The sequence below is a fragment of the Macaca mulatta genome, chromosome 8, assembly GCF_049350105.2.
Source record: "Macaca mulatta isolate MMU2019108-1 chromosome 8, T2T-MMU8v2.0, whole genome shotgun sequence".
NCBI lineage: Eukaryota > Metazoa > Chordata > Mammalia > Primates > Cercopithecidae > Macaca > Macaca mulatta.
Window position 1 is genome coordinate 142335327 of NC_133413.1, and position 23292 is coordinate 142358618.

General features: G+C 34.1%; 1 protein-coding gene across 4 annotated transcripts in view; it reads left to right on the forward strand.

Annotated features, from left to right (window-relative positions):
- The window catches only part of EFR3A (EFR3 homolog A), a 102447-nt gene that overhangs the window by 33830 nt on the left and 45325 nt on the right, over positions 1–23292 (forward strand). For all 4 annotated transcript variants that reach the window (XM_077944034.1, XM_077944033.1, XM_015146000.3 and 1 more), the window contains exons 3-9: positions 2944–3071; positions 4688–4838; positions 8197–8318; positions 12035–12184; positions 14240–14377; positions 18053–18131; positions 21395–21530. In XM_077944034.1, the coding sequence (XP_077800160.1) occupies positions 2965–3071; positions 4688–4838; positions 8197–8318; positions 12035–12184; positions 14240–14377; positions 18053–18131; positions 21395–21530 (883 nt within the window). In that variant the 5' untranslated portion in view covers positions 2944–2964. The remainder of the gene's footprint in view (positions 1–2943; positions 3072–4687; positions 4839–8196; positions 8319–12034; positions 12185–14239; positions 14378–18052; positions 18132–21394; positions 21531–23292) is intronic.

Consider the following 23292-nt stretch of genomic DNA (forward strand, 5'->3'; position numbering starts at 1 on the left):
TGTATACCATCTGGAGAGGTAGACAAGATTAGTCTCTTTATTGCAAGTGAGGGGAAAGAGAAAAGACATGGGAAAGCAAGACATATATTTGAAGCCTAGAGCAAGTTATCCATCAGACTTCAAGCAAAGGTTTATATAACCTAATTTTAGAGTGTAAGGGTGGTAATCGTGTTGACCATGATTTCTCATTTGAAATTTCAAATGTTATCAGTTAGTACGCTGAATATCCAAATAATTATTTTCCTGAGAAGTCTAGGACATATGGTTACTGAAGGTAAGGTGGAGGCCAGATTTTAGAGGATTGTGAATGACAAGCAAGGCCTCTCTTTAGTCACTTTAACTCGTAGGCAGTGAGGGAGCTTTGTACACTTGATCATTGAAATGACCACAGGTAAATTAGAGAAAGAATCCTTGTTTTTGGCAAGGATTTGTATAAGATTTATTTAAATAGCAGTCTTTAAAGTTAGATTTTTTAAAAGGAAAAGATCTGCATGAACCTTGAATACGTATGGCAAACATTACTCAATTTGCCATATTTCTTATTTTTAATTTATTAAAACAAACATCTTGTGATATGTCCATAATGGGTCAGACAGTAGGTACCCAAACGCAGAAGCAAACATGTCATAGTCCCTGCCTTGAAAGAGAAATCTAGTAAGGGGGACAGATAAACAATTTCTTAAAATTAGTAGCCAGATGATCCTGGGCAAGTCCCTTGATTTCTCATCATGTAATGGAAGTAATAAATAGTAGCAGTCTCATAATGTTCTCATGAAGACTAAATGAGTTAATGCAACTCTTTGCTCACTGTTGCTTTCCTAATGTCTATCATAGTGCCTGGCACATTGTTGGCATTCATTTGTTTAATGAATGAAAAGATCTGATAAAATATAATAGTGGAGATAAGTACTGTGAGCTAAAAGAACATATAGTTGGAACATCTCACCCAAACTTGAAGCGGGGGTTGTTGGGAGGGCGCAGCACATTTTTGGAGGAAGCTAAGACCTAAAGGATGAGTAGGAATTATCCATGTGAAGTGGAGAAGGGTTCCTGGGCAAAGAGATGAGTTGAGTGAAAGAAATCTTGCACAAAAGATATGATTTGTAAACTGTGTGATTCTATTTATGTCCGATGCATGCTGATTCATAGTGATAGCAGAGCAATGGTTGCCGGAAGAGGGAGAAGTGGCCTGCAGAGGACATGGGGAATCTTTTGTAAATGATGAAAATGTTCTGTACATATTGAACATCCCTAATCCAAAAATCTGAAATCTGAAATGCTCCGAAATCCAAAACTTTTTGAGCACTGACATGATACTCAAAGGAAATGCTCACTGGAGCATTTTGGATTTTGAATTTTTGAATTAGGGTTATCTAAGTGGTTAAGTATCTGCAAATATTTCAAAATCTGAAAAAATAGCCAAAGTTGAAAGCACCTCTGATCCCAAGCATTTTGGATGAGGTATCCCCGTATCTTATTTTTAGCAGTGTCTTCACAGATATATACAACTGTCACATTTCTGATTATATACTGTAAGTCAATGCAGTTATTTATATATGGATTATCACTCAATGAAATTAGTAAGGGATTAAAAATATAGGAGAGACACAATTGTATTTAAATGATGATGTGGAGGAACTGATACAGAGGGAGAGGTCGAAGAACTAGGAATAAGAGAGGCTCACTGATAGAGCCAGATCATGGAACTGTGTGTGGAAGACAGCTAGAGCAGAGGCAAACCAATTCCTCATAGACAGGAAAACTAGATTCCTTCACTTTGCCTAGGGCAGGGTTTCTCAACTTAGGCTTCAGTTGACATTTTGGTCTAGATAATTACTTTTGGGGGCTATTTTGTGCATTGTGAGATATTTGGAAACATCCCTGGCCTCTACCTACTAGATCCCAGTACCCACCTTCACCTATCTATAACAACCCATAATGCCTTTAGACATTGCCCTGGAGGGGCTCAGTTACCCCTGGTTAAGATCTACTGGCCTAGCAGGCATTGAGAAAGCAGGGATGTTTTGCCAGTAAATACTAATCTGATGGTTTCCACCTTCTCCGAGAAAGAGAAGAGCTCATTTGCTGTCTGAGAGAGGAGAGAGGCACAAAGTAGCAAGTTTGAGGAAAACGGAGTAGGTGCAGAATATGAGGTGGTGACTCAACTAGGAAAACAGCAAAATAGCCAAAGAACATAGAGGGACCAGTTGAAGGTGAAAACACACATCTACATGATTTTTGTTGTAGATTCTAACATAGTTTTCCCTTTTTCTCTTCTCACCTATTCCAATATTCCTAAGCAACACTTACTTGGGTTATATATGGCCAAGAAACTTAGGTGGTAATTGGAGAGAATGTATGCACCTGTTGCACATCATCTTTTAAAAGGCAGCAACAAATGACCATTTTAGAATCCCATATCAGGGACCTGTTGTTGCTTTTTAAATATGTTGAACAAGTATAGATTATACAGCTCTGAATACCTTCTCGTTTATTAATTACAACAAAAACTTATAATGATATCACTGACTTCTGAATCATTAAAAAAGCCATATGTTGACTATCATGTAAGTAAATGAGTAAAACAAGCTTAATAAACATTTCACATTTTTAAACTGAAACAAATTTTGTTTGAAATCTTTTTACATCTATATCCCATTCCCTATATACTACAGATAATTGAGCTATGTCTCTATAAAGGAAGATGTTAAGAGTCTGATTTACTGTTTGTGCTTTGTGTAAATGGGGCATTTTAAAAAATGTTTTGAAAGTTCTATGTATCCATCATGGTGAATATTAGCGCTAAGGAGGTTATGTACAGAAGGGTTATTCATAAATATCATTTAATCCCCAATCCAAAAAGGGAAAATGTAAAGCAGGCAACACTTAAAAATATGATAAGCATGAAAATATAATCTATCTTGTTGTTATTATTATTTTTAGGATGGCCTTGTGAAAGCTGATATGGAGAAATTGACATTTTATGCAGTATCTGCTCCAGAGAAACTGGATCGAATTGGTTCTTACCTGGCAGAAAGGTTGAGCAGGGATGTTGTCAGACATCGTTCTGGGTAAGGAAACTAATGGCTGCTAAAATAGTATCTTTGGAAAATTCTTTCTAGACTTTTAAATCATTCTATAGATTATTTTGCCATTTAGTGCAACAAAGATAATATATAGAGGATAAAACATGTAGTATTATACAAAGAAATGTATAATACTCTGATAGATGCTGTGGCTTTTATTACTTTCCTGGTGGTCAGGTTTTGTGAGTAGACTATGTTAGTTTACTGAGTTACCTTTAGCTTGTGACTATTGATTTTTGAGACTTTTCTAATGGGAAATAGTAGAAATTGACTCACTTAGTCTATCAGTGCAATACTGTAATTTTAAAATCAATCTCTAAATTGAAAACAAACAGAAAGATCCTGTTAACCAGATGATTTTTTTTTTTCCACACAGCTTCAGTTTTACCTCTCAGAGGAGTAATAAGAAAGAACCGTGTTAGGCTTAGATATCAAGGCCCAGGAAATTCAAGCATGCTGATTTGGCACTGTGCTAGCTACACTCCTACTGATAAATAGAAGTCTACCGTCCTACTATAGTCTCTGTGCTCGCACAAGAATAACTTTGCAATTTGGATTATAAATACTTTCTCATTCTGTCATTTTATGATCCAAGTTTTCAGGAGTATTCTGTTCTCCAAGTGATATATTAGCTTTCTGTACCTTTGCATTGTTACCACTTAGAATATTTTAGTAAGTCATGGCACACATAGCTTTATGGTTGATTGTTGAAGGAAAAGTGTCTAAAGACTGAATTTTAATTATTGTTTAGATTTACCCTTTAAAAATTGATACATGATATTTTACATATTTATGGAGTACATGTGAGTATTTGTCACATGTACAGAATGTGTAAAGATCAAGTCAGGGTATTTGGGCTATCCATCACCTCAATTTATCATTTCTGTGTGTTGGGAACATTTCAAGTCCTTTTCTAGCTACTCTGAGATATACAGTACACTGTTGCTAACTTTAGTCACCCTACTGTGCTACCGAATATTAGAACTACTACTTTTATCTGATTTTTAAGTTTGTATTCATTAATCAAACTCTCTTCATCCCTCCACACCCCGGCCCCCCCAGCCCCACTTACATGCTCTTCCTAGCCTCTGGTGTCTGTCTGAATTTTAAGTACAAGATGTAAAATCTGATGAATTGTAAAGTAATATTTATGAGATTTTAAAAATAATGTTCTGTTGCTGGTAGTGTTTTATCTACTCACATTTAGACATCTAAGTAGATTATATTGGAAATTGTCACATTACCGTAATATTATTATTTTGGGTCAGATACAAGTAAATATGGTTAAAAGTCTGGAAAATAGAAAATGTCCATATTTACAAAGAAAAATATACACAAAGTTAATGTTAAAGAAGCTCAGATAATTAAGGAGAAAATGGAGGAATACAGTGTATATTTTCTGTATACTTTGATAGAAGGATTATTTTATAACCAAGATATTAGTGCTGTGTGAGAATTAAGATTTTACTTAGGAGTTACTAAATTTGCATTTCTTTCTTCAGTGTATTTCAATAGAATTATTTCAGTTCTTCCAATGGAAAGCACTTAGGAGAATTAAGAGAGGTAGAAATGCTTTGACGTTCTTTTTCTCCTACATGTAGGTATGTTTTGATAGCTATGGAGGCACTGGACCAACTTCTCATGGCTTGCCATTCTCAAAGCATTAAGCCATTTGTAGAAAGCTTTCTTCATATGGTGGCAAAGCTGCTGGAATCGGGGGAACCAAAGCTTCAAGTTCTTGGAACGAATTCTGTGAGTAAAACTATTCTGTTGCTAAATTTATGCTTAATTAGCATATCTAGAATTAATTCCTTCTTAGAATGACTTTACCTGGTAAAGACGAATTCCCTGAATAGAGCATTTGAATAGTCAACACAAATTAAGATAATTAGAATACTTTGCCTCTCACTCTTTCTGCTGTTTCTTGTGAAATCTGTGGTATTAACTAATCATAATAGAATATCTGCCTGTAAATGAATGCATACCTGTCATTTTTATTTTCTCTTGGTCTTTTATTGCAACACTAACTCTGTGTCCTACATTCCTTTTGAGTTTCATGCCTTTTCATTAATTAAGGTTGTTTACATTTTTATGGCTAGTATGAATAATGCTGCTATGAAGATTTGTGTACCGTTTTTTGTGTGGATGTGTGTTTTTCATTCTCTTGGATATATACTTAGTAGTGTAATTGCTGGGTCATGTAGTAACTGTATTTAACTGTTTTCCAAAGTGGTTGCATTATTTTATATTCCCACCACCAATGTGAGTGTTGTTTCTCCACATCCTCATCAGTACTTGTTATTGTCTATCTTTTTTTATTTTAACCATCCTAGAGGGTCTGAAGTGGTATCTCATTGTGGTTTTGATTTTCATTTCCCTAATGACTAATGGTAAAACTTTGCATGTGCTCATTGACTCTTGGGTATATTTTCTTTGGAGAAATGTCTATTCAAATCCTTTCCCTCCTTTTTTCAATCGTCTTTTTATTGTTGAGTTGTAAAAGTTCTTTATATATTCTTGGTAAGAGTTATTTATCAGATACATAATTTGCAGATATCTTCTCCAATTCTATGGTTTTCTCTTTTCACTTTCTTCATGGTATGCTTTGAGTCACTAAAGTTTTGATTTTGATGAAGTCCAATTGCTTTTTTTTTTCCTTTTGTTGTTGGTGTGCATGGGTGTGTATGTGTGTTGGGGGGGTGGTGGACAGGTATGCTTTCAGTTTCATATCTAAGAAACTATTGCCTAATCCAAAATCACAAAGGTTTACTCCTATAGTTTCTTCTAAAGAGTTTTACAGTTTAGGTTTGTATTTAATAATCCATTTTGAGTTAGCTTTTGTATGTGCTATGAATTCAGCATTCAGCTTTATCCACATTTTGCATGTGGATATTTAACTATGCCATTACTATCCGTTGAAAAGGCTATTCTTTTCCTTTGAATGGTCTTGAATGGTCTTTGAATGGTCTTAAAAATAAATTTACCATAGAAGTTAAGGTTTGTATGTTTATTCTTTTTTAGACTGCTTCTGAACTATTTCTGCTCGCCACATTCATTTTCTTCCATCTTGAACCATTGTCCCTTAAAATAAGTTTGGGGAAAGCATACCTACTTTAAAAAGAAAATACAGTGGTAATATTTATTCTCTTGTCTTTAGTTTCATTGTATCACCTTCAGTCTTTCAGTTCCAACTTCTTCTCTGAGAAGCTTTAAGGCGTTCAACCTACATGAATACTGTATGTTTCCATTCAGAGTTTTAATTAAAAAAATAACAGAATCATATATTACCTGCTATTGTTTATGGATAATTATTTTCTGGTATAGGACAGGAAGAGGAAGTATAAGAGGTGCTGACAGTACGGATTCCAGAGTCTGACCACCCCAGTTTGAACTACGCCTGTACCGCTTTCTAACTGTATACCTTGAGCAAGTTATTTACTCTCTCTTTACCTCAGTTTTTCATCTGTGAAATGAGGATAATGAGAATACCAATCTCACAGGATTGTTGTGTGACATGAGTTGATATATATGAAGCTCTTGGAAGAGTGCATAGCACTGTTACTTATTACTGGTAGCAAGAGCATTAAATGAGCCCTAATTCAAAACTCTTAATATGATTTTTTTCACTTACTTCAGCAGGAATATATTGGGTATTTCCAAATGCATTTAGATGATGTGACAAGCTTAGTTTCAGGCAAGGTAGCTACTTAGGCTTCTCCTGTTTTGTTTACATTAGGTGAGGAACGTTTTGGGGAAGTGGCTTACTAGCTAGGGGGAGAATTTTAGTATACATTTCCAGAAGTGTCTTTACTTTCACCCAGCAATGCCATTAGATTGTTTTAATGAGTCGTTTGGGCAAAAGACCAATTTCCCCAGTTACTTACCTTAATTTGAGTGAATTTTATTAAATGAAATGCCATATTATCTTGACCAACATTAATTACCTAGTATTTACTGCTGGTCTGATTTTCTTAGTGGTACTGAGTGCCTTATGTTGTCGAGCACGACCAGTACTAATTTAAAATTTATTAATGGTCTTCCTACAGTTTAATTTGTTGACATTTTCCTCTTCATGCTAATGCCAACTCAATATGACAGTAATAGATGCAATGTATTTCGGTTCTCCTTTGTTTCAAAAACTGTGCTAGATACTTTTTGTTTTTACCTCTTTTTTTATTGTAAACTGTTTCAAATATAGAAAAGTGTGGAGCATAATATAGTATAGCTGTATACCTACTGATTCAAGAAAGAAAAATGTTAAATAATATCAATAAATAACATATAATTTTGTTATAAATAATAATATTGGTAATACATGTTAATGGCATGCAACATTGGTTCATGTTTTTAAAGAAATAATATAGTATATGCTAGATATTTTACCTATATTAATTATATCATGATTCTCGAAAACCCTTCAAACTTAAAAATACTATTTTCATTTTATAGATGAGGGATTACAGCTAAATAACTTGTCCAAAGACACAGTGAAGTAATGCTGTATATAATAGGGGGATTCAATCTTAGGCCTTTCTTACTTCAAAGCTTGTGTTCTTTGTGCAATGATAAATACATTGTCATTATTATGGATTAAGATTTAGGGAAAGCATAGATTACGTTTCTTCTTTTTTCTTCCTCTTGTTTTCTAAAAGTTTATTATTAAAAAGTTTCTTTTGGATTGGGTGCAGTGGTTCATGCCTTTAATCTGGGTGCTTTGAGAGGCCAAGGCAGGAGGATCATTTGAGGCCAGGAGTTCAAGAGCAGCCTGGGCAACACAGCGAAACCCCCATTGTTACAAAAATAAAATTAAATCAAAAAATTAGACAGGTTTGGTGGTGCATGCCTGTAGTCCTGACGCCGTGGGAGGCTGAGGTGGGAGGATTACTTGAGCCTAGGAATTCGAGGCTCACCACTGCACTGTAGCCTGGGCAACAGAGCAAGACCCTATCTCAAGAAAAAAAGTTTCTTCTGTATTAATGTCATATTTGATATTTTGTTTGTTTCTTATTTTTATATTGCTTGTTAATATGACGGTGTATGAAATTAAATGTATTTGGTCCACACTTTCAAGAAGGTAATATATATTGTTTATATTATTTGTGTTTTTTAGTTTGTCAAATTTGCAAATATTGAAGAAGACACACCTTCCTATCACAGACGTTATGACTTTTTTGTGTCTCGATTCAGTGCCATGTGTCATTCCTGTCATAGTGATCCAGAAATACGAACAGAGTATGTATTATTTTACTTTATGATCTATAGTAAGTAATTTAGAGATGAATATTATGTTTATATGTTACATAATGATTACCAGAGGAAACAAGAATATGGCTGAAATATGGCTTTCCATTGCTGTTAGAAGCTATAATTACTGACTGAAGTAGCAAAATGAGAATGGCTTTCCAGCTCACTAAAATGCAGTCTTTACTGTTGCCTAGAATGTCTCCTCATGCTCTGCTTACTCTGTCAGATCCTGTCCTTCTATCATTTCTTCCTGCTTGCGCTCTAATCCTGCCACGTGGATCTCCTTGCCATTTCTTGAACACTTTAGTCACACTTCTCCTCAAGCCCTTTGGACACATTGGTCTTGGTGCAAAAAACAATTCTCTAGTGCCCACATGGCTTGTTACCTCACTTTGTTCAGATTTCTGCTCAAATGACACCTTATCACAAGAACCCTCCCCAGCCACCGTTTATTAATGTCACCCTTCTTATTCCATCCCTAGTTATCTTTATCTTTTTATCATGTATCTCTTTGTTTCTTGCTCCTCTATGGAATATAAATTCCAGGAGGGTGAGGACTTTGGTTTGAGGACTGCAGTATTGCCAGTACTTTGAATAGGGCCTGGTACATAGTAGGCTCTCAGTTAGTACTTTTTGAGTGAATAAGTAGATCAATGGAATGAATGTATGTTACTGAATCACTATCCATCTGAGGTTGTCATGACAACTATCTTGGACATTTTTAAACATTTCTTCTAGATGTATCCTACTAAAAATCTGGAGTCAAATATTTTATAAACTCAATCTGTAGGTGGATAGAATGAGAAATACAGAAATGAGAAACTTTAAAGTTAAGAATTAAAGTCAAAATGACTTTGGGAAACATAGAAAGTAATTTGAGCATTACTATCTTACATCTAAAAACCAAGAAATCTGCCAGGATTTAAAGTTACTGTGGGCAGTTGATAATCAAGATATAGAATGCTTTATAATTTTTACTTTTATTTTAAAATAAATAAAGGAATGTACAGAAATATAACTAGCTTTTAGTTAAAGCATACAAGCTACAGTGCTGGTTTACATGAAACAAAAATAAGTATAAATGTTATTTTAACTTGGAGAAAGAAAGTTTAAAGGTGATTAAATAGTTATTTTCAGGTATAAAATTTATTTTTGTCTGTGATGCTGCTGGTATAATTTTTGCTCAGTAGAGTATAGGCCATTTAGAGTCCTGCTATTATTCCTTTATTACGAAGTGTACAGCCTTCTCAGAGGTGAAAAATACTATAATTACCTTATAAGAATTAGTTTTCTGTTTGTCTCCATCATCAGGAAAATTCTTTTTTCTCTCTCTCAAGGATATTTTTTAAATGTTTATGAGACTGTTCTCTCTCTTGAGAGGCTGATAATAAGTTTTTAATGGAGCAAAAAGATACGAAGATTAGCTAAAGAAAATGGCAATTTTTTCAAGATTTTAACATTTTTGCTTTCTTTCAAAATATAGAAAATATCTGGAATATGGTATGTTTTTTCTAAATATTTATCATTCCCTAGTGAAATATCTTGTCTTTTGAATATATTTTTACCTGTTTTTCATTACTGCTTCCAAGAAAAACTTTGAAATTTTCTATAAACCAATGAAAGGACTTACAGTACATTTTGCTAATTCTATGTCTTTCCAATATTATATCATATTTGAAGTTCCATAATACCCACATTTTATTTGAATTCCTGTAAAACAAATGAGTAAACTAAAATGCTATTTAATATAAAATACTTAGTTTGATTATTTTTGCTTTACCTTAAATAAAAGCCCTTTTGATTTTCTTTAAGTATATTTATATTCTGAATTCTAACTTAGATAAATCATTAGTCCCTTTATTTTTTTTACCAAGCTCTTATCAAGTAGAACTCCAGGGGACATGGACAGTAGGAGATGGAGCTGGTAAATATTAGGATTTTCTTATTTTCCTTGAAGAACTGGTTCCCACTTGTAGCATCACAATCTTAATCTCTAACTCTGATTTTCTAAAGAAACTTCAGCTGTGGTAGAAATTACCACCACCACCACCATCATTGTCATCATCCTCATCATGGTTAGCAGCAAACGGGAACAGCTAACACTGAGTGCTTACTGTGTGCCAATTATTGTTTAACCACTTTATATGAATTAACTCATTTAAATTACTCAACATTTCTATGCTGTAGATGTGACAGTTGTTCTATTTTACTGATGGGGAAACTGTAGAATTCCTTTTGGGGGATCATGGCTAGAATGTGCTGATTAGTCTAGATGTTAGATCTGGATAGGATGAAGCCGTGTAGCTATAGTAGCTATTGGTAGTTACCACCGACACCACCCTTTAACCTTGAACAAGGGCACCACTATCTGCTGCTGCACCATTTAGGCTGCTGTCTCACAAGGCATGATACAAGTTTCATCTTGTTTGTTCATGTGCTCCATGCCACCTTGTGCTTGGCCTTCTCATCACCCAAGGTGTAGCAGCAGGTACGTAAAGCAGGCACCTTTTGTAGCAGTGTTAGCCTTGCCCACTGTAATAGCTGCACGAGAATCTCTCTCATAGATCTTCTTTATGTTTTAAAAAGTAGCATGTATAGACACAGCTTTGAAATAGGCAAAATGTGCCTTTGTGTCTTCTAATTCATTTTTCTCACCTGTTCAGTATCATATTACTGCCACCTCCCATTCTCCATCTGCTACTCTTGAATGCCTGCATTATTTTGCCATGGGGATGTAAAGCAATGTCACCTCCCTCCCCATATCTTCTATTCTTTAAACCTATTTACTGTTTTTGGAAGACAATGCTAGGTAAACTGAATAAACATCTAATTGGTGAGTATTTTAGACAGCAGAAAGAAAGGAAGTAAATAGCCATCATATTTGACCAGAAGGAAAATGTTTTGAGACTAATTGGGCCACCAAGTTAGCGCTGCTTGAGAATTTGTTCTGTTGCAGTTTTTAGAAACTGTTTACAAGTCACTTTTCTTCTCATTCTTGAACCTGTAGATTTTTATTTTCTTTTGCTTTTTTGAAGAAGTATAAGGAAGAGCTTGAGGAGGTTTGGTGATGTGATCTGGGATGGGAGGATAAGGCTGCATTCTCTCACTACTATATTGATACATTTTAAGTCACATCCGATTATTATATGATAATGTATATGTGTTTATAGACACATTTGTATATATATGGCTGAGGTTATCTGTGCTCCATTTCGATAGTTCTTATTTGTAATACCTTTTAAAAGAACCAGCTTAGTCTTCTGTCTAGGTGGACTAAGGGAGTTGAAGGGCTGTTAGGGAGGAACAGTGAGAAGTGTGAAGAAGCATGAAGGGTGTTCAGAACAGGGAAATCCTGTTTTCACTCAGCTCTTAAGACTTCTAGGTAAGAAATGGAGTATCATTATCATTTTAAGAAAATCTATGTTGTTGATTTTTTTAAATAGAAAAATAGATATTTCTGTATTTTAGAGTCCTTTTAACTTTTTAAATGCTGATTTTAAGAACATGATATTTAAAGTAAGCCTTTTTGGGGCATATCTCTGTGTCTTGAGATTTACTTTCTTAGACTTGTGTGTTATTTTAAGATATTTTATTGATAAGATAACAGTATTTACTTGATATCCATTCTCTTAGGCAAACAGACTTATTCAAATAATTTTTTTATGGCTCATTTTCTTCCTTTTTTTTTTTTTTTTTTTTAATAGGATACGAATTGCTGGAATTAGAGGTATTCAAGGTGTGGTTCGCAAAACAGTTAACGATGAACTTCGGGCCACCATTTGGGAACCTCAGCATATGGATAAGATTGTTCCATCCCTTCTGTTTAACATGCAAAAGATAGAAGAAGTTGACAGGTATTTAAAAAGATACTAATGTTGAGACTGTGTTACTTTTATGTATATGTATGTGTGTTTGCTAGGATAAGAATGTTTTGTCTTTAGTACTGTGTAAGTAGTCTCATAAAGTTAAATGAGTTTAAAAATATGTACCTTTCTGAAAAAATTTTTAGTCTGTGGTGATCACATTAGGCTTATAGTAGACTACAGAATATTACTCATACACTTAAGCCTTTCTTTTAGAATAAGTTTACAGTTTATTTGCCACTAGTTATTGAATATTCAAATTGCCGTTTTAATGAATACTACTTAAAGTTACAAATGTGAGAAACAGAAATTATAACTTTACTTTTGTTAATCTAAAAGATCCAGCATACTTTTGCACAGGGAGTTAGAACTAACAAAAATAATAATGATAATGATAATAATAGCTACCTACACTGTATTTTATTTTTTCAACAAAATAGTTAGACACTGTTCATATTTGATTTGTCCTAAGATATTTTGAAATTGAATATTGTTTTGGGATTTATGCTCTTTTTTTCTTTTTCCTCTACAACATTCACTTGCAGTTAGAATTCTGTACTTTATTCCACTTTCTCAAATACTAGAAGCATGCTTATCCCCCACATTTTTGTTACCACACACAGAGATAATGAGTTAATAAATGAATAGTAAAATATTATAAATCCCAGCACTTTGGGAGGCCGAGGCGGGCGGATCACAAGGTCAGGAGATCGAGACCACGGTGAAACCCCGTCTCTACTAAAAATACAAAAAAAAAAAATTAGCCGGGCGCGGTGGCGGGCGCCTGTAGTCCCAGCTACTCAGGAGGCTGAGGCAGGAGAATGGTGTGAACCCGGGAGGCGGAGCTTGCAGTGAGCCGAGATCGCGCCACTGCACTCCAGCCTGGGCAACAGCGTGAGACTCTGTCTCAAAAAAAAAAAATATATATATATATATATATTTTTTTTTTTTCTTAACATTTAATGTAAATAATATATTATAAATATTTCAGAAGCAGTATTCTCCAGTGGCTTATTATCCTGACTTTCCTGGTTCTTGCAGTTTGAGGAGAAAAATTTGAATCAAATTTAAAAGTGATCCAATCTGTAGTTCTAAATTTACATTTTATTTATGATTTTAGTGATTATATGTGTAGTAGCAACATAAAAGTAGTCTAGAAATGATAGGTAGTTGATAACTGTATGGTAACACTTAAACATTGATGTTAATTTACAGTAATTACAGAAAGGATTCATGCTTAATTCCTTAGATGTGACTGCCTCCAGCTTTGGGAACCTTTCCTAAAGTGTGAAAGTTGATGTACTTTAGCACTATCTGTATTTTCCTATTCTTGGCACTGTAGCTGAGGTGAAAGTTTCCTTATCTCAAATATTTACTATTTAAAGGTTCACTAGCTAGTTGGGAACCCATTTTCCATAATTATGGCTCTTGAGGTCCAGAATTAGCATAAGTAAAATACAAGAAACAGCTCATTGGTTGTCAATTCTTAAGAAATTATGTTTTTTCGTGATATAATCCCAGTGCCACATATACATTTTTAAAATTATTATTCATAAATTCATTAGCCTAAAATAATGTTTCAGGATGTGAATAGAATATTGTCTGCTGAAGACAGCTATGTATACAGATATTCTAATTAGCTTTTAAATTTTATTTTTTATTTACAGGCTATGTCATAGGTTTTCACTTTATTTTTGCCCATTTACAGTTAAATGAAGGATACCTAAAGACGGTCTCTGGGCCCTGTGTTCTTACTAAGATTTTGCTATAAATATAGAAAAGTTGAATGAAAGTGAATAGCAAGCTGCTGAGTATAAGAGACATTCTGTTAGAAATAATTTGCACAGCCAAGTTTATTTCTTCAATTTGAAAGAGTGTATGATTCATTTTGGTGGTGTTAAATTCATGAAATTAGAATTAAGCTTTATATTTGCTGGAGGATAAAAAGAAAATGCCATTTTAACATTTCTAAAAAGTAAAGTGTATTGTTTATTAGAACTAATGTTAAAATTCTTGTGTTTTTCTTTATTTCCCTTTTTTTTTTAGTCGCATAGGCCCTCCTTCTTCTCCTTCTGCAACTGACAAAGAAGAGAATCCTGCTGTGCTGGCTGAAAACTGTTTCAGAGAACTGCTGGGTCGAGCAACTTTTGGGAATATGAATAATGCTGTTAGACCAGTTTTTGCGTAAGTAGTTTTTCCTGGTTATTTGTGACTTTGCTGTGTTAATTCTGTGTTAACTTATTTATAGAGGACAACTACTTTTTTACTTGCATGAGTGAGTTATTAATGGAACCAGTGTAACATTGTAGAAGTAGTACAGGACTGAGTCATGCATGATATGTTTGAACAGTGGTTCAATTACTTAATTAGCTTTTTCCCTTTAAGTATGAAGTGTAATAATATGTTTAATATCATGGGCATTGTTTAACTTGAGTATCTACTTACAGACCTTGAAATGCATATGTGCAGTGAAATATTTAAACAAACAGTGTCTAAGTATGATGTATCTTCTTCTACTAACTTTCATGGTCAGTTTTTCCTGGTCACTAGCTTCTATTTATTGGCTGTCTTTTTGCCATGGCTGGGCTACCTTAGATCACATTCACATCCCTGAGTAAATTCATCTTTTACATAGTGATTAATCAGAGCAAGAATATTAAATATCTCATTGGTACTTTCATGCTCTCCTCCCGGCAAAATACGTTAATGAGCTTTGAGTTTCTCCACATAGACATGATCTCTCAAGCCTTGTCAAGCCGTTGTGTTTCTAACTCAGTCACCAGATGATAGATCTACTATAAAATATTCTATGTAATTTCTAGATGTTTTTGCTAGTCTTTCTTTTGTTAAAATTCACCTTGTCCTTTTCTCCTTCTGACTGTAATAGTGGCTTTATAGAATATATACGGTATTCCTAATGTAACATCCAGAGTTCTTTAGGACAGATGGATGTTCGTAGCCTAGTGTTCAAAGTTGAACCTTAGTTACAAGAATCTATAAATCATAAAATTATATTAAAAATTAGAGAATCATTAGATTTTCAAAGGGATCTATGTTTCCTCCCACCTCCAAAATATTGAGATCCACTGTTTAAATGTTCTGTAAACTTACGGAAATGCTGCTAAAAATTAATCAGAATTATGCCAAATATACCAAGGGCAAATTTATTTTTTTAATATCCAGCTAGACATGCTGACTTAACATCAGAATTCCATTTTTTTATCTTAATACTCTTAGAACTAATCTATAAGACCTTAAAAATCTACAGAGCCAGCTTGGAAGAAAGAATTTACCAAATAAGCTGTACTTGAGTTGAATAACATGAACTGAGTTATGTTCTTTTCTACATAGAACTTAAAATTTCTGATCATGTATTAGTTGATTAAATTAATCTTAAGTAAACATGTGATTACACATTAGCCGTTTAGTTAATTAAATATTAAATGCCCTCTGCAAGCGAGGTGCCAGATATTTTGGGAATATATGCATGAATAACAAATTTGATGGGTGATTGACGTGTATAATATTTATAAAATAATATATGAATTATGAGGAAAGGACAAAAAGTGCTCTAGTAGTTCAAAACAAATAAATCATGTCTAATTTGAGAATTTAGGGCCAGTGTCTTTTTTTTTTTTTTTTTTTTTTTGAGACAGAGTTCACTCTTGTTTCCCAGGCTAGAGTGCAATGGCATGATCTCGGCTCACCACAACCTCCGCCTCCTGGGTTCCAGCGATTCTCCTGCCTCAGCCTCCCGAGTAGCTGGGATTATAGGCGCACAACAGCATGCCTGGCTAATTTTGTATTTTTAGTAGAGATGGGGTTTCACCATGTTGTTGAGGCTGGTCTCAAACTCCCAACCTCAGGTGATCCGCCTGCCTTTGCCTCCCATGTGCTGGGATTACAGGCATGAGCCACAGCACCCTGCCAGGGCCAGTATCTTTTAATGTAAATGAAGGTAGTTATCAAAAACTGCTCTGGAAATTGTATTTTATTTGTAAAGAATGCTTTTGTTTGACATTGAAGTAGATTTTTAATTTCAATTATTATTTGATTGAGTAAAGAAAATAAAGGATTTAAAAGAAATTTTGAATATCATATTTTTAATCAATAGTAAGTACAAGACAGTGATAATGTTGGCTGGAGTGTTGGATGTAGTTTAGGGGTTTACAGTGACATAAGAGGGAAAATGTTTAGGCTGTACTGTAGAGATCTTAAAATTTTATATTTAAGTTTATAGATAATCAGTGGAGACCTTAGCTCAAAGTATAAAGTGGCTGAAATGTCCCTTTGAGAAAGTTAATCAGATAGGGCTATATAGGACAAATCTGAGCCAGGACCAGTGTGTTAGCAGGTTACTGTAATAAAATTCTTGACAAGTAAATTTGCGAATTCTAAGTAATTGGTAACGTGCTTGAAGTGGTAAATAAAGTTTGTTTTTCTGCCTCTTAGCAGATAAATATTGTATTGGACAATATTTAACTTGACTATTGGGTAAGAGTCCGTAAGATCATGATAATACAGGTCATATTAGCGTTAAAGATTTATTTTATATCTTCTGAGAGTGAAGATGGAAGAATTTGACTCAATTATAAGACGGAAACTACCCAGTTTATCAGATTCAGGTTAACTGTGCATTTGTTTTCTGCATTTTGTTCTATAAATTTTCTGAATGTGTTTGTATCACTGCTTCTGTCCACTTTATTTTAATTATTGGGTTTCATTTCTGCCTTCTACTCTTCATTCAGGCTTCTTCAGAACAGGTAGCCATGTTCAAATGCTTCTTCGAATGTCTAGAGCCTAGAGCATAGTATAACACATAGTAGACCTTAATAACCATGATGATTCAAGAGGGATTTCATGTCTTTTGTTTTGTGCCATTTCCATTTTTAATGACCCAAAAAGTAATTATTACTTTCAAGGAAATGAAAGTTAGAAGAAGCAGCACAGATGTTAATATAGGTCATATCAGGATGTGCTGTTTATTAGTTGTATGAACTTGAAAAACTCATTCAACCTCTCTGAGCTCCAATTTTTTCACCTTTGAAAAGATTTGAATGCATGCATTAAGTGGTTTATTTATATATTAAAATAGAAGCTACCACTTATCAAGTGCTGCCGCACCCTGTGACTATGCTAACCTCATGTACTTTATCTTACTTAATCTTTTTACCCTATGAAATGGATGTTGTTGTTATCCCCATTTTCCAGGTCAGAGAACTGATCCTTAGAGAAGTCAAGTAACTCGCTCATGGACAAGGACATATAGGTAGAAAATGAAGTCAGAATTCAAATTCTGATCATTTTATTCCTGAACCCATGGTCTAGATTAACCATTAAGATTAATAATATATGCCTAGCATAAAGTATATTTTCAACAAATGATAGCTATAATAAAGCTGGTTTTGATGCGGAGGACAATTTTTAAAATTTAATTTTGATATAGTAGGTAAGAAGTAGATCTGGCAATCTGTGAATATAATCTAAGGCTGTTCCCCTGGTGTTTTCCAGCCTTATATTTTTCCTTCATTCACCCTCTTTCATTCAGATTTACTTGTTAGTTAAAATTACCCTTTGAGAGAAGTAAATTAATAAATCACAACATCAAAAAAACCAGTGAATCAATAAATATTTGTTGATTAAATGTTCATGAAACTATTTCTGGTCCACAGCATTGCTTTAGAAATAGCTTTAATTGCAACATATATTTCATGAAGTTCATTAATTAAGAATTAAATTGAAATCTTGCTTTTCTTTTCAGTAGTATTCTCACTATTAAGCTTTTCCTATTGTTGAGGTTTCTAGAGGAAGAAAGTATAATAAAATAGAGAATTTTAAAGTAATTTTTGTTATTTGCAGGCATTTAGATCATCACAAACTGTGGGATCCCAATGAATTTGCAGTTCACTGCTTTAAAATTATAATGTATTCCATTCAGGTAAGGTTTGATTAACTATTTACTATATATAAGTAATTTTGGTTCTGTATAGATAAGCACATTATCAAACAGATGTGGAAAGCTGTAGGATATAAATCATTCCTCTTAATTTAGCTCTTTTTTTCTCATACATTTTCATTTGCTACTTATTTTCTTATTTGCTAAGATGAAAAGATAGATCTAATAAGGATAACTAAGTCATTCTGTCATGGTTCCTCTCAGAGCCAAGGCCAACACAGACAAGCTTCTTGACAGTCTCCTGCTATCCCCTGATTCATTGAGGGTGCTGTCTTGTAGGGGTTCTGAATTGTCACAGGGATATCTGATCTCATAGCCTACCTTTCCTGGATGGCCCCTAAGCTTTGTATCTAGTCTCCTATGTATACAACCATTTAAATGAGTAGCTTTGGGCACTGGAGAGCTGTAGATGTGCCTGGGACTGCTGCTGGCCTCAGTGTGCACTCACCTTTCCAGATGCTTACCTTCTTGTGGAGTTTAGACTAAGGGACTTTCCTTTCTTGTCGCTTTATCTGGATATCAGAAAGTCTTATATGTAGCTGACCCTTGAATGACATGAGTGTCAACTGTGCAGGTTCACTTACAGTATAGATTTTTTTTCCCAACAAAATGCAGATCGAAAATCTATTATTTGTTGGATTCAAAACCCCACGTATATGGGAGCTGATTTTTTTCCTCACAGGGCCAACTGCAGGATTTGAGTATGTGCAGATTTTGGTGTGGGGTGGGGCTGGAACCTATCCCCAAGTATATCAAGGGATAGCTATAGTCTAGTATTTTACTATTGTGTTATGACAGGGTTTGGCAATTTGGGAAAACGTGTAATATTTCTGGAAATGGTAGTATATACTAGAATAGAAATTTCTGTTTATTACCATTGTACAATTAAAACTTTGGATAGCTTTGATTGTTTTAATTGCCATTTACCATAAACTTGGTGTAGGTATCACTCTTAGGTAGTATTTCACCCTCTCTCCATAAAACAAACTAGCTAGTCTTGACTAGGATTTATATCCTTAAGGGTTTACATAGACATAGTTTCAAACATAGTAAGGCATTTGTGGTAAAGGGAAAATATTTTACTTAAAGCCTATCTTTTATGCTAAATTTATTTCTTGAGGGTAACAAGATGTGATTAAGAGTTGTACTCTGAAATCAGACAGAATTCACTTTTAGGCTCTTTCTTAATAGTTTCTGCATGACCTTAGACAAATTACTAAAACGTGCCTTATTTATACTGTGAAGGGCATGGAGTAATTGAGGTGAATCTACCTCCTAGAACTGTTTGCGTGTATAATACATATAAAGTACTTAGAAGAGTGCCTGCTTCTGGTCACTTCTGAATGAAATACTCTTTTGTCGTCATTGTTGTTATGTTCAATGTTATAGTCATATATTAGCTCAGGAGTCACCAATTGAAAAGTAGTAATAATAACTAATACATATTAAGCATTTTGTCATACAGTAGACACAATTTGGGTGCTTTATACAAATTAACTTATTTAATTGCCCCAAGAATCCTGTGAATAATTGTTATTGTTTAAATATTATAGATGAGAGAAACTGAGTTACAGGGAGATTAAATAATGCTCTCTTAATCTGAGAGTTATTTAGCTATTAAATGATAGAGTCAGAATTTGAACTTGGGCGAGTTTGACTCCAGGGCTTAAGTACTTAACCACCACTGTATTACGTTGTGTCTTAAAGCAATTCATCTGTTAGCATTGCTTTAAACTTCAGTGTAAGGGCAAATTTTACGATAGATAAATGAAACCTCAGTACACGTGACTTCAACATACTGTATAACATCTTCGCACTTTCCTTCCTTTCACTCCATATTCTTTTGTTTAATACATGATATCGTTCTTGAGTTGTTCTTTATAAGTAGAATGAACACATGCCCTGGTTTGCTTAGTGTAGTCATACTTTATAATTATCGACAATACCTCCTTCACTCTCTTCAGTGTCCTCATTTGGACAATAAATCAAATGGCTACTCTTACCTATAAAGGCAGACTAATAACTGCACAAGGTTCACACATCAGAAGCGTGCAGCTTCCTGGACAAGAAGTTCAGTTTCAGGTTTTGTGTGTGTCTTCCTGCCTAACATTCATCTATTTTAACATAGCTTTAAATGAAAAAAAGTAAAGATGAAAACAAACTTAGTTTTTACCTTGGGTGGCTTTAAAAGTAAAAGTAGATGTGTATTATGACAAAAATTTGAGAAATACCTAGAGATGAAATCTGTTACTTGATAGAGAAGGAGGGAAACTTTTTGCATTTGAGCAGAGTAGCCATTATGCATAGGGCACTTCTGCTTCTTATCAAACCACACATTCCAAAGGAAAGAAAGTAACCAGCCTGAAAACAGAGTGGGGGTACCTTTCTGAAGGCAAATACAGACAGGGAGATTGAGAGCCACAGGCACTTTTTACAGCTTGTGCTTGATAGTAGACTGATCCTTACTCATGAGTGTAAGTGTAGGTTTTAAAAAAACAAAACTTTGCTACTCTTCAAAACCAAAAAATCTATTCACTGGAATTAAAAATAAACATTTTTTTGGCTATCCTTTTTCTGTTTTAGGCCCCAACATCATTTACTACAGTTGATCAGATTTATTTATATGTGATAAAATTGCCTTTGTTAATTGTACATCTTTTGATATCTCCTTGATTTAAATTTTGTCAGGTACACATCGATAATATTTTCATTTTGACACTAGCTCTTGATTAGGTGAGTGTTTTGACTGTTCAGATTGTTAGGTGTCCATGTTAAATAGTATTTATCTAGTTTGGGTATGGGAAAAATACTGTGAATGTCATAATTTATGTTTTTTACAAAATTTTGTACTATTATCAAATCATAAAAGTGTATAAATGTACTTTGTGAAATTACAGAGAATATAAAGATAATAAAAATTTCTCATAAATCGCTTTCTCAGAGGTTGCCAGTGTTAATCTTTTTATATATAATTCTAATTTACTTTTTAAAAACTAGATTGAATTTTATTAAACATAGTATTGTGCAGTATGCTTTTTTTCACCCAGAATGTCATAAATATTTTCCAGCATCTGTGTTTATTCTTCAAAAGAATGACTTTGTATTGTGGCTATTTATTGTCTCATAACATTACCACCAGTCACTAATTGGACATTTATGTGTCGGGTGGTTTTTTTCAGTCTTAGGAATTCTGCCAAGGTACATGTACTTGTTTATACATCTTTGTACTGTTTTGTCTCCTTCAGGCTCAGTATTCTCACCATGTGATCCAGGAGATTCTAGGACACCTTGATGCTCGTAAAAAAGATGCTCCTCGGGTTCGGGCAGGTATCATTCAGGTTCTGTTAGAGGCTGTTGCCATTGCTGCTAAAGGTTCCATAGGTGAGTGCCAGTAAATAAAATGTGCATTAATCTGGTTCAAAGTGTTCTTTCAGTAATTATAGCAGTGTATGAAGAACTCTTTAAGAATATTTCTATACGTTTTTAGATGTACAATAATTTTTTCTTTTTGAAATTTGGGTTTGTGCAATTATTTTCAGGCTTCTTTAGTGCACAGTTAAGTATTTTCCTCCACATCAATTCCTCCTCCCTTTCCTTCTTCAAGGATACTCAAGGTTTTTGAGTATTCACTATATACTGAACATTGGGAGAATGCAGAGACAAGAAACTGATAGTGTACTTGTGATTTGACAGCTCCACCTAATACTGTAATATGTGGCAAGCTTTGATCACATATCACAAAAAAAGCCAGGGTTTATAGAAGGGAGGGAAAATGGATTAGCATGAGCAAAATTTTATGTGGTCCTTTTTGGGTAGAATGTATGGTATTAGTTTAGAAATCAGAGAAGTGGCTTTAAAATTAAGTCGTAGCCAAATTGTGGACATATTCCTTTAGCTGATTAATAGTCCTTAAAGATTTAATCTTCATGAGAAATGTGCTATAGGATAATTTTTCTGGCAGCAAAATGTAGAGCACATTAGAAATAACGAGTTAGTGTCATTGTATCCATGAGGGAAAGAACTTGCCCTTGCATGGAAGCAGCAGGAATAACAATGTCAGGTTGATAGGATTTGATAATGGGTTAATGAGAAGTAGGGGTAGTTCAAAACTTATGATATTATACCTACATGTAACTACAAAAATGGAATAGTGCATATTAGAAATACAGAAGTTTGAAGGAGAATCTGGTTGTGGTTTCTTTGCTTGAAACACAAAGTGGAACTATATTATGTAATGATATAGTCATCCCTCGGTATCTGCAGGGGATTGGTTTAAGGACCCCTGAGAATGCCTAACTCTGCGGGTACTCAAGTTCTGTGTATAAAATGGTGTAGTGTTTGCATATAACCTATGCACACCCTCCCATATACTTCACATCATCTTTAGATTACTTACAATACCTACTGCAGTGTAAATGCTATGTGAATAGTTGTTACACTGTATTGCTTTTTTATTTATTTATTTTTTTATCGTGGGTTTTTTTTTTCCCGAATATTTTCAGCCCATAGTTGGTTGAATCTGTGAATCCAGAAGTGCAGATATGGAGGACCAACTGTATTCTTTTGTTCTTTTATTGTCAAATAAAGGTGGGCATCTTGGATATGAATTTTCTATTTTATCTTGTAACTTAGAGAGATAAAACAGGTTATTTAATTGGAAAGTTATTTAATTGGAAATATGAAATAAAACATAGATGATACATTGAATCATCACATTGATTAATGTCTACTGTGTGTTAGGTACCGTGTGCTAGGCTCTATACATTTGAAGAGGCATTTAAACATGGCTACCTGTCCTGATGAAGCTTGAATCAAGAGTAAAAGGCAGAAATGAAATCCACTCATTAAAATAAAGTGGACAGAAGCAGTGATAGAAACACATGCAGAGAATTTATAGAACAAAAAGCAAGAGAACAAATGCAGTTAACCTGAATCTAATAAATTAGGTAGTTTCTGTCTCATAATTGAGGCATATTCTCCCTTCCTCAGTCTCAAAAGATACAAAATAAATATTTGATGCTTCTGTGAGCTATATTATATAATTTCGTGGATTCTTACCTAGCAGTTAAGTTAAATATTGTCCTAGTACACATTATTGTGAACAGATAAGATTAAATAGGTAGAAAGTTTTTGGTAAATCTTG